We start from the raw sequence: 11,940 nt of genomic DNA, 5'->3' as shown, positions 1-11,940 counted from the left end.
GTAATATAATTTAATATATGATCATGATTCATGATTAACTGAATGAAAAAGATTCTCAATCGAAACTGTCGCAAGGTCACAGATTTTCACATATTAGTGTCTGGTGCTTTGATCCGGTTGTGGATCATTGATAATGCTGTGAATTCTTTACCTCATTTCACTGCGCAGTGCTTTGAGCTGATTCTGGAGCTGCTCGTTGGCCTCCTGTTGCTCCTCCAGGTCTCTCTGCAGTTTCTTCTTTCCATGCTCAAGCCGGTCAATCTCCTCCTCTGCCTCATCCATCTGCCTCTTCAGGGCTTTCAGACGCAGGTTCAGCTGTGCACAGACAAACGGTTGCATTAGATAAACATGCTCAAATACATAAACACTTTACACGCTCACTGTATTTGGAATCACTTGCCATGTGAACAATTTTTATTATTTTATGTACAACAATAACTTAGATATTTTTAGATGTTAGATTCTATATTTCAAGAATTCTGTGAGAAATGAGCTATTATATGATTAATAATATACAGTAAGTATCTATTTACATTATTTTTGGTTGAGATTTGATCTCCACTTTAGAAATCAGATTGATTTTATTATAATTTAATGAGGTCGTATTAGAAATGTGTGAAGCTGCACAGAATTAACGCATAAGATTCATGTTATACACGTGTCTGCAAACCAAATTTGTTTTTGACTCTTGATAACTGCAAATGTTTTGAAAAGCTAATCCAAACTTTGTAAATGCAGGTTACAATGACCAACTGTACTACTGCTTTACGATTTATCAGCCCCTTTCAACCCTCTCCATCAATGGAAAAGGTTTATTATAGGACCAAAGCTGACGAGAGAGTACAGTGCTGAGACAAATAGGCAACAGTCATCAACTGTAAACCTATATTTTATATATAAAATATATATAAAGTAAAATACATATATAAAGTTTATTAAGTATTACATAAAAAGTTCAGTGTACCTAATACACTGGCAACTCCATGTAAACCACCACACACATTCTATCACATGCACGCTCAATAACAAAACTGCTCACATAAGCAGGTGAGTGTAGAAGAGTGGGAAGTAGGAAGAGTGTAAGCAGGTGTGTTAAATTTACCTGGTCTTTCTGATCCTGCAGCGAGTGCTGCTCTTCATCCATCTGCATCATCATCTCCTTCACTTTACGCTCTAACCTCCGGTTCACCAACTGCAGGTTGGCACGTTCTCTGTAGAACACATTCTTTTTTTTAGTTTTTTGCAATAATTTCCTATTATTTTCAATGTTACATCTACAGCATTTCATTCTGGAGCCCAGCCTAACATGGGCTAAAATGTAGCATGGATTTTTTAAATGTAGTTAAACAGGTTCAAATAGGACATGCTTGGCAACATGCAACAAGCAAATCAGTAAACAGCGAGAGCAGTTCACTTCTTCCTCATATAAAGCACATTTTTAGTATTCACAGAAGTTATTCTGTTATTACAGCTGTCATGTTAATGAAATGTATTTCGATTTTATCTCGCTAATGTCTGCTATTCTACTTTATGGCCAAAAATAAATTTGACAATGTCATTGCTAGCCATGTTTATTGTGATGCCTATAGATCTTTATGTGTTACAGCTGGGAGGCACATTCAGTTCAAACACTATGAAATTGTACTGAATTAATTATGTTTATATAGATTTATTAGACTATTCTATCAAATGTTGCCTCCACCTATGTCTGTGACAATGAACCCCATATATGAATATTTTTTGGTACACAAAATCACACAAATGTAATAAGTGGACCTCAGGAAAAAAAATAAAAATATTAAGAACTATTCAGGATATGGGCCCACATTTATTTAGCGTGTATTAGTTTATGTGCTCCCGAACTCCAGTTGCGAGTTTTTTTCATGAGTTTCTAACCTCTCTTCTCCTTCCAGTCTCTCCTCCAGCTCCTGGATTCTGCTCTCCAGCTGGGCCACCAGCCCCTCCTTACTGGACTTCTGTGAACTCTCCAGATGAGCTATCCTACTCTTCAGATCTTTATTCTGAAAATAAACAGGAAGACAAAACAATTCACGGCATGACCACTTTTGTTTCAACAGCTGTTCAAGTGTCTAATATTAGCTCACGGCCTAGCTGTTACAAAGGGGTAAAAATCAGTGGTGAACCATGACTATTAGAGCCAGGCCTTCAACTGGGGCCATAAATAGCCATAAAAAGGAGGACAAAAGGACCTTTTCAATAATGCTAATAAATGAAAAACACTGATTAGCCTACAGCTCATATTCAGGGTTAAAGAAGTATCTATTACTTCCAGAAGGCCTGAGTGATGCTTTTTTTCTTGAAACTGGTCCCACCCACTGTGAACCATCATCAGTCCTCAGCCTGGTCCTAATTATTTTAGTGGTAATCTGACAGGTTAGGTCTTCAGTTCAGCTCCTGAAGGCCTAACCAATGAGAGAGCTCGCTCGGCTGTATGCAGAAAGGTGTCACAGAGGAAAATAAATCCAGACTGGAAATTTTCCACTGGGCGTTTCAAGATTTTAACCCATGTTTATAGCCAAAACTTAAGAATGAAATATGAGTACTACTACACTACGTGCAGAGTTTAATAAAACAAGCATATCAGTACAAGGGAAAAAATATCTAACAATTACAGAAACATGTTTTTTTTCCATAGAAATCATTAGAAGACTCTGACAGTTGCTCACTGGCATAATCTTAGGAAGATAATTTAATAAAATAGATCAGGCTGGCTGACGAGGTAACCATGTTTACGATCTCAATGCACTCAGAAGTGCATTGTAATTAAAACTTCTCACATGGAAAACAACACCATTAGATGAGAACAGGTGAAGACAATGATGAAAATGAGAAAGTCATGTAAAGTGAAAGGAGCTTTCATGTAATTCTCCCAGGAATCTTAGGCTATGTAGCACGGATAGTGCTTGTGGACTTTACCTGTCTGTCCAGGGCAATCTTGTCACACTCCAGGTCCTGCTTGCTGGCTCTCTCCTGCAGCAGCTCGTTCCTCAACTGGTCCACCTGTTACACATCAACACCACTGTCAGTCACACACACCATCTTCACAGACCTTCATATGATCATTAGATTCTATTACGACTACCAGACACGTAACTAGGGCTGGGAACATGTGTCAGTAATCACTGATAGCGGCCTAAGCTTCATCACCCCCTCCAGTGAAAAATGAAAACTGTCCTACATACATATTTGTAACTGTGTGATATCCATGGTTTTGAATAATTTAAAAATCTATATCAGGGGTGACCAAAGTCCGGCCTGTAGACTGCTTTTAATTGGGCCTCCAGGCTGTACTTTGCAACTTGACGGTGGCAGCAGTGCTGTAAACATACAGTTAATTTACAATTAACCTGCAAATTAATTTACTGAATTACATTCAGTCATGACGCACAAACAGCGCAGCTGACTGTGACCACCAGAGACTGTAAAAGCAATGGAACACTTTTTTTAATCGAGAGCTGCAACAAATGTGTACCTCCTATGTCAAGAGACTGTAATGAATTTAATATTGAAACACATTATGAACGCCAGCATGGACGTTAGAATAAATATTCAGGGGACAAGACGGCAAAAAATGTATGTTCTATATGTTTGTGCTTTTCATATTTTGAACACTGAAAAAACACTGAAAAAAATTTGTATCATTTAAGCATAATATATTGGCAAAGAATGACCAGCCCTCAGGTATTCGGATAAGGTCCATTCTGGACCCTCTGAAAAAATTCTGGACTGATTTATATTTATTAAAAATTATGTGCTGAGCTATTGATTTTTCAAGATTGCCCATCATCCCAGCCCTACACAAAACATACCATAATCTTAACTTCCACATTGACCAAATGTAGTATCTGAATGCTGAAGGTAAGAACGATACTGTGGTTACTGAACTGCAGTGCTCAAACTGTTACAGCTTACCTGTCAACTTTTTATCAAACGCTAAATCAAATATGCAACTAAACGATTTAAACACTGAGTCATTCAGTATAATCAGCAATATCCTAACCTCCATCAGCGATGTCTTCTAAAACACGTTTAACCACGAGAACCTGATGAGCCTGGTACCCAGCCCAAAAAAACAAAGAAGCTGCTCGTATAAATCCGCTGTGTGGACGTCACCGCTGGCACGAGTAAAATCATTTTATCTATTTCAGTGTGTAGAACAGAAGCTTCCTGTGTACTATGGTGTTTTCTATCCCTGCACAAAAGATGCACAAGGCTTTCTCTCTTGTTGGATGTGAAGGAATTTATTATTGTGTAATGTGTTTAGTGCTATGTTATAGATTATTATACGCAGTATTGTGTGTGCATGTGCTGAAATTGCAGTCCAGCTCTAAAACTGTGTCAGTCCATTGTTTTAGGCTCAAGAAATAAACCAGACATGCAGCTGGCTCCCTGGTTTGTGACGGGGTTGGAATTCTTCAGGTGGTGCCGTGACCCGGATTGGACTCAATTCTATTCTGTAGGCGAGTGGCCATTTCAAGGCAAACCCTAAACCAGCAGTTAGCCTCCTCTCATTGACAGAACAGAGGGGAAGACCTCAGTAGTGTGTGTTTAGGCCTGTACTGTGGCCTGTTGTCCGTAAGCCCATGGCTGGAGAAAAGTCTACCACACAGAGGGGTGTTAGGGAGGCACCTGATTGGTCTGATGATGTATTTATTATTAGGCGGATTCTTCAAGAGGTGTCGTTATCCGTGCTGGCTAGGTATCTGGTACCTGCACGCAAGAAATTAACTTAAATTCTCCAGACATACGGCTAGCTCTCTGGTTTGTGACGGGGTTTGGATTCTTTAGATGCACTGTTTTATGTGTTTCTGCATAGATGAGCTCATTCAGAGCGCAGCTCAGATCAGTGAGTGCTTATTAGTGATTTGTTTCATCAGAGTAACAATGAAGCGTGACTGATGTGTGACTTATATTCCTATTCAAAAGTGTAGTTTGGGACCCAAATGGAATAAAAATCTCCAGATGTTTTGGCTTTTTTAGATCACAACATCATCAAATGAATGCAACAACAGTATTTAGTAACAGTGATATTTCAGTTCAGGTATCTTCATCACAACGCTGCCTTCAAGGCTTCTGAGACAGCACAGCCAGCAAGGCATTGAGACAGCTGCCTTCAATTTCAGACAGCCTCAAAATGCAGCTCGCTCTGCGTTATGAATTGCCTCATGACACATTTTAGCACATAATGACACGCAAAAAATGTATAATGCATAGCTTGAAGCATTAACACTCGTGTGAAGTATGTTCCTGACCTCTAACACACCGTGAGAAAATCACTCCAGTCACATCAATCACACAAATATACTGTATCATAAGAAAACAAAGGGGAAAAATTGCTCAGATGGTGTTGCCTTTTCTCACAGAGTCACCATTTCACAGAAGGTGGCAGTGTGATTGTATAATAAGTGCTGTGTGATCAGTAGAGTGTGCGATTTCGCTGAACTGCTCTCAGATTCTGGCCAGACTGCATTCTGCATCACACCTCCAGCACCTCCAGGAAACTGAGCTGTGTGTACAGGTGATATTCACAATAACACAGTGTGGAACGCTCTAAAGCCCCCGTCATGTCTCACAATGATGAGTCTCTCAGGGCGTGAAGGGCATTCAGTTTTCCAAAAGAGCAGCAGGCAAATTTTGCTGCTCAAATTAGGCCACAAATCCCACCACAAAGCTGCTTACTTCAGTATATACAGCACAATTGTCAAACACGTCAGACCCTTTAACCCTTAGAAGCCCCCATTAAAGACAAAATAACAAAAGATTAGTGTAATGCGATATTCAGCATGAAAACAAAGAAGCCTGACATGCCGATACAGCATGTAAACTGAATAATGTAAGTGAGGTTTGCGGTGTATCTATGAAGTTATGCAATTATATAAAAATATGCAATGTAAACTGCACGTATAGAAAAATGTATAAAAAAAATGTCGTGTAGGGCAGCGTTCGTAAATCTACATGACACATGCAGCCTTTCAAGACAACTGACATACACATAGTCGTATGCAAAAGTTTGCACGCCCGAAGTCAAATGATGTTTTGTTGATTTTCTAAGTGTAAATAAGTGAACACGTTCTCTACAGGGAACACACTTCTGCACATTTTACTGCACAATTACTATTTATTTACTGAATTTAACATATTGGTTGAAATAAATAGAACATGAAATCTGTCCTGTGTAAAAGTTATGGCACATTTTATTTTTTATGCTTTAACTTTTCCAATATGTTAAACTCAGCAAATTAATATAAATTATGGGGCTGGGCAATATGACAATATTTGTCATTATTGTGATAAATTACATCTCAATGTCACAAATGATTTTCTGAGCATATCATGGATATCTTCAGGGCTTATAAAAAGTTTGATTACAAAGAGAGCAAAATTAGTCTTTTTTTATTCTATATAGTCTAGTTTTACTGGATTTAGCGCAGCACAGTGTGTTATATGTTTAATACAAATAAGTGAATTCGTAGTTTTTGATGGTATTTGTAAAATGTGGATTTATGTTTAAACGTATGAGCCATCAGAAGAAGCAAATATCATGACATATCATGTATTATAAAAAAAGTTCTTGAAGTATCATGATATGACATTTTGCCACATTGCCCACCTATTGTGAACTAAAAATAAGTGGGTGTGTTCTCTGTAGAGGATGTGAAAACATGTCATTTGACTGGGTTGCTCAATATTTTACACTCAACTGTACATAAACATTTATAACGCCTGATTCCAACAAGCATCAGTTGTCTTAACACTTTCTGGAGTGAAATGGCATCAAAATTGATGCAAGCAGCTTTTTTAACACCTCTTCTTGTTAGAATGAGGCTTTATAAAAGTTACAAATGTCACCCCACAATAAAGTATTACTGACAAATAAACACTAATAACAACTCTAGGCATCTAAGGGTTAAAGTAAATTAAAAGCGGAGAGGGTCGTTATAGTAATAAGGGATAAAAAAATGTAAGAATCATATAAAGAAAACTTTGGAAACTGGCATAGAGGAGAGAAAGAGATGGATAGTGGGAAGATGAGAAAATGGCAGGATGCTGGTATGAGGCTGTAATGGAGGATGATATTTTATGCCAATTAGTGTGTGACAACGCAGCACGGCGGTGAGCGATGGGGTGTGTGTGCCCGTCTGCGCTGCAGGGTGCCGATTCAGCAGCAGAGCACACACACAAGAAAATAATCAGAGAGAGAGAGAGAGAGAGAGAGAGAGAGAGAGAGAGAGAGAGAGAGAGAGAGAGAGAGAGAAAGAGCAAGCATTACTGTCATTTAGATGCTCGTCCCTGCACCTGGTGCCATGAGGCGCAGGTGTACCCATCCTGATGCCCCTTAATGTACTTCCCCCTGAACCCTTGCAGCATTGCACAGTTTCCACAGAAACTCACATGACCTCTCAGAGCACCACTGTGTTGTTACTGTTGGCTCTAATTCCCTAATTCCTGACAATAAATAAATAAATAAACAATAATACCCTCTATGCTACTGCATGCCCTCATCTATTCATCATTAGTTCGGCTCTGGTCCAGATACGGCCCATCTAAATACGGCTCTACAGGTGCAATTGTACCGCTGAACCTGATTATGTCATGGGAAAAAAGAGCTTCTTTAAAAACAATAAGCAAGGAAAGCGAGGGAGCTGAAACAGGGCCAGAGTTTAATGTGTAAACATGCCCCTTTCACCACGTGACGGAATGAAACGGAACACAAAAACAGCTTGTTTTAAAAGCATAAACACAACAGGCTGAAAAAAATGGATGCACTGAACTGAATTAAATGGATTCAAGTAAATGTTATATTTTCTGATACATGAAATATATTGCATAACTTTTGCACAAGCCACATTTAATGTTTTTCCCCCCATAATATGTTAAATTTAGCAAATAAGCAGTAATTGTGCATTAAACTACTTGTAAAAATGACACACATATCTGATTCAAGTAAAATCAACATACCTGCATATTAAACCCCTGTGTGCGTCCATGTTACTTGTAGATTATTCTGTGTATTGTGTATTTTATATTGTGTATTTTATTAGACTTTGGCGAGAGAAAGTCCTCGGTGTTGTAGTGCACCGTCGTCACCATATGTAGTGGGACACGGTGTCACCAGTAGTGTGAGGCTATGAGCAGGAAAGAAGCCTTGTGTTCCCCGTCAAGTGAAGTCGCACACAGATAGGTTCAAGTGATCTTAATAATTTATTAAGTGTCAATCGCCGAAAAAGGATATTTACATATTTACAGCAGTGTTCAAGGTTTAAAAACAAAACTAGTTTTTAAGGTGACTCCATTAGCTCCTCAGCTAACATCCAGCAGCCACTTGTGCTCACAGTCTAAACATCAGTCTGAAGCGACTAAATATGTCTGGGGCCAAACAGACCACTCACTATGGCTCCCTCAGCCTACCCTTTTCACTCCCCCAGGTATCCCCTATAGTCAGGCCCCGCCCTTTATAGTCTAAGCCCTGCCCTAACTGAGGCTGGAACACACCAATACAGATTACAGGGGTGACAATACAACACTGGCTATAACCTGTAACGTGCATATGCTACGTCAACAATATTTACATGGCCATTTCTCATTTTTATACTGGTGAGTACATTAACTCTTTTTTTTCTCTTTACAGGTTTTACTTCGGCCTTGCTCCCCCCTCTACAGGACAGCTGTGACGTCACCCAGCTCCTATAAGAGAACAGAGACCCCTGTGCCACCATTTCTCTGGAATCAACGCAAGTGTACACATTTATTGTTTGCAATGTCTCTAATGAGGTGTAATGTCTTAGACAGTCTTGGTCATGTGTCCTGGCCACTGACATCACACTCGTCAAAAAATTTTATGCCAATTCTGACTTTCTACTCTCATAAAGGCAACGAGCTTTAACTTTCCTTCTTAACTAAACACAGTCCAAGTTTAACCTCCCAGAAACAAACTTTATCTGAAGTTTATGTGCCAAACTCTCCTCTCGTCTGCGAGATTGCTGTGGGATTCCAGAATCTTCCCCTTCACTCTCTCTGAAATGAAGGGAGAGTGAAGGCAGGGCGCTCTGCTAACCTGAGAAGCTTGGCAGCTGGTGTATTTTGGCTGAGGCAGCACATTAGAAAGAGCTTTTAATTGATGCATGAAAACTGGACGGGCACAGTTACATGCGGGGCAGCCTGCCAAAGCGAACGATTACGCAAGATCCTCTTACAATGCAAAATCCCTTCATCCACATCACGGCTACAGAGCATGAATTAACTCTGAGGCCTCAACATTCGCATTTTAAAACCGTCTCCACACAGCAGGTGAGGGGGAAAGACAGTCATTGCTTGAGTCACACTGAAAAATGATGGTCCTTTAAGGGTTCTTTAGTAAAGAAAATAGTTCTACGTAGAACCATGAACACTCAAAGAACCCTTTGCATGATTAAAGGGTTCTTTGCATTGTGAAAGGGTTCTTCAGATTGATGGAGAATGTGTTTTATATGGTTCTGTAAAGAACTTTTTTGAAAAGGGTTCTATATAGCACCAAACTTATTGTAACAATATATATCTATATATCGCTGCTGTCGGAATAAAACCTTGTATCTCCATTTTTGTCGTTTTTCAGTTTTTGACATAATCTGAAAATGCCTGTTGCCCTTTATATTGTGTGTAAATTTCATGATGAATGGACCAAAAGAAACAACCCAAAATGACTTGGAAAAAAGTCTGGTTCCATTTGCTTACATTAAAAGTAAAGTACGTTTTTCCTTCTCCTGTAAAGTTACCACTTTGGAGATATGAGGTTTTGTTCCGACAGCAGCGATATATACAAACAACTAAAAGAAACTGTGTTGTTTCATCTTATTAATGTGAGACAGTTAAATTTGAATATTCAAAATATATGCAAATGTGCATAAACTAAATGCACATCAGCATGGTGGAGCTACGAGAGTGGGGTTTCTAATTTAGCGGCCAGCCTGTGTTCCTGTAATATATTTAAATAAGGAGCGACTCATACTGGGTCCCCATGAACACAACTGTCTAAGATTTCACGTTCGAATCTCAGCTACACCCCAACCAAACATCACTATTTATCAGTGTGCTATCGGTGATATTTTCCTGGTTTTGTATTGTACCATCGCTTACCACAGACAATCATTTTGATAGGGTTCCGTATACTTAAAACAAACAAAATCTCATTTATAACAGAAGACAATGGGTTGTTTATAAAACACTGGAGCGACGCACTAAAAAGCCCATTCCGCTTACACTGAAGAAACACTGACCTGCTCTCTGCTTCGGTCTATTCTGTCCATCAGCAGGTCCCCATTCTGCCTCTCCTCGTCCAGGTCCATCTCCAGCTGAGAGATACGATCCTGCAGGACAGCAGCAGACCCGTTCTTTAGCATCATCGTAATGATCATCATCAGGGAGCAAAACTATCAACCAGGTTCTCCAGTTAGTGAGGTAACCGCTTTAGTTTAGAGGTGAACATAAAGCTCAACTCTCAAAGCAACCATGTGCTAATTACATCAGAGACTGAAGTCAGTTTCAAGTCATGTTTAGTTCCATATCAGATATAGCTTTGCAGATTTTCTTTCCAGTTATTAGCCGCAGATGCCTAACAAATGTCAAAAGATAAAGCCAAGAGTAGGATTCATAGAGTTGATGCTGAGGTGGGCAGATAAGGTGATTGAGAAAACAGAGAAGGGCTTATTACAGACAGACTATACTGAAGATCTCCAGTACCTCCAGGAGTTTGATCTGTCTGGATTTGTCGTTGCTCTGGACTTTGGTGTCTGCGTCCACCTCCAGCTCAAAGACCTTCTGCTCCAGAGCCTTCGCTCTCTGCTCCGCTTCATCTTTCTCTCTCTTACACTGCCGCAGGTCCTCTTCCAGCTGAGCCAGCTGCACACAAACAAACACACACACGATCATCATCATTCAATTAAACCTATAAACATTTTCCATACAGATTAAAACACGGCTGCTTTTATTCCTCCCTAGAAAAACGGCTCTAACTATAATAAACTACTCTACATTATTCACTGATATTGTAACGTTAGAATCAATTATAATCAATTATAATAATATTCAATAAAGTATGCATTGATTTTTTGGCAGAAATAATTCTCCTATATAATTTGAACAAAAAAATAATAATAATGAAGATGGTGTATTGTTTTTATCGTCTATATGCCTCTACTGTGTAAACAGTTCCTTCAATCAAATTTGCGTACTTCAGTATTTACTGAATGAATCTGGCCCTTCTAGATTTGCCATAAATGGTATTAAAGACAGCGTGGGAAAACAGATGTGTGGCACCACCCGACTTGATGCTAACACAACACAGGAAATCACATATAGACGCTAGTGGAAACTATCATTATTTTATAATTTGGTGAGCAAAAACTACCTATAAGATAAATGTCTCTGTAGTAAACACGGCTACAGAATGATATCTTCACCAAAAAGTGTGCCTCAGTAGGTCAAGGTTACTTGGCAACAATAGCCTTTTAGCAGCAATTTGTGCACCACTGTGATTTTAGGGGGTTCTGGCCTTAGCCAAAGTGGGTATGTAAGGTAAGGGGTTTTTTAGCCTTGACCTTAACCAAGAAAAAAAACACCACGACCTCTCGAGGCTTATTGCTTGAATTAATAACTCAATCTGAAATTCTTGCATGTAAATGAATTGCTTTGAGGTCAGAGATTAACACCACTAATAACTATTCAAACATTTCTTGTGTTAAAGCTACAAGAAACAGACAAATGCTTCATATCAAAGTCATTGATGCTTCATTCATCCTTTTTTTCCACCAATAACTTTCCTGGTTACAATGTTCTACAGGCTGTACTGTGTTTTTATCACTATTGCGCAATAACACACATTCCTACCAGCTCAGGATCTGCAGTTACACACTCGGCCACAAGATGCTGCTTTTGTCAAGAATG

At 39.2% G+C, this 11,940-nt stretch overlaps 1 protein-coding gene across 2 annotated transcripts in view; it reads right to left on the bottom strand.

The window, feature by feature from the left end:
- cgnl1 (cingulin-like 1) overlaps positions 1-11,940 on the bottom strand; it is a 63,392-nt gene that overhangs the window by 4,477 nt on the left and 46,975 nt on the right. For both annotated transcript variants that reach the window (XM_036584377.1, XM_036584378.1), the window contains exons 13-18: positions 10,738-10,896; positions 10,275-10,364; positions 2,938-3,021; positions 1,897-2,021; positions 1,103-1,211; positions 152-315 (exon numbers count right to left, since the gene is read on the bottom strand). In XM_036584377.1, the coding sequence (XP_036440270.1) occupies positions 152-315; positions 1,103-1,211; positions 1,897-2,021; positions 2,938-3,021; positions 10,275-10,364; positions 10,738-10,896 (731 nt within the window). The remainder of the gene's footprint in view (positions 1-151; positions 316-1,102; positions 1,212-1,896; positions 2,022-2,937; positions 3,022-10,274; positions 10,365-10,737; positions 10,897-11,940) is intronic.

Source organism: Colossoma macropomum, unplaced genomic scaffold (assembly GCF_904425465.1).
Source record: "Colossoma macropomum unplaced genomic scaffold, Colossoma_macropomum, whole genome shotgun sequence".
NCBI lineage: Eukaryota > Metazoa > Chordata > Actinopteri > Characiformes > Serrasalmidae > Colossoma > Colossoma macropomum.
This window is presented reverse-complemented; position numbering and strand designations above follow the sequence as displayed.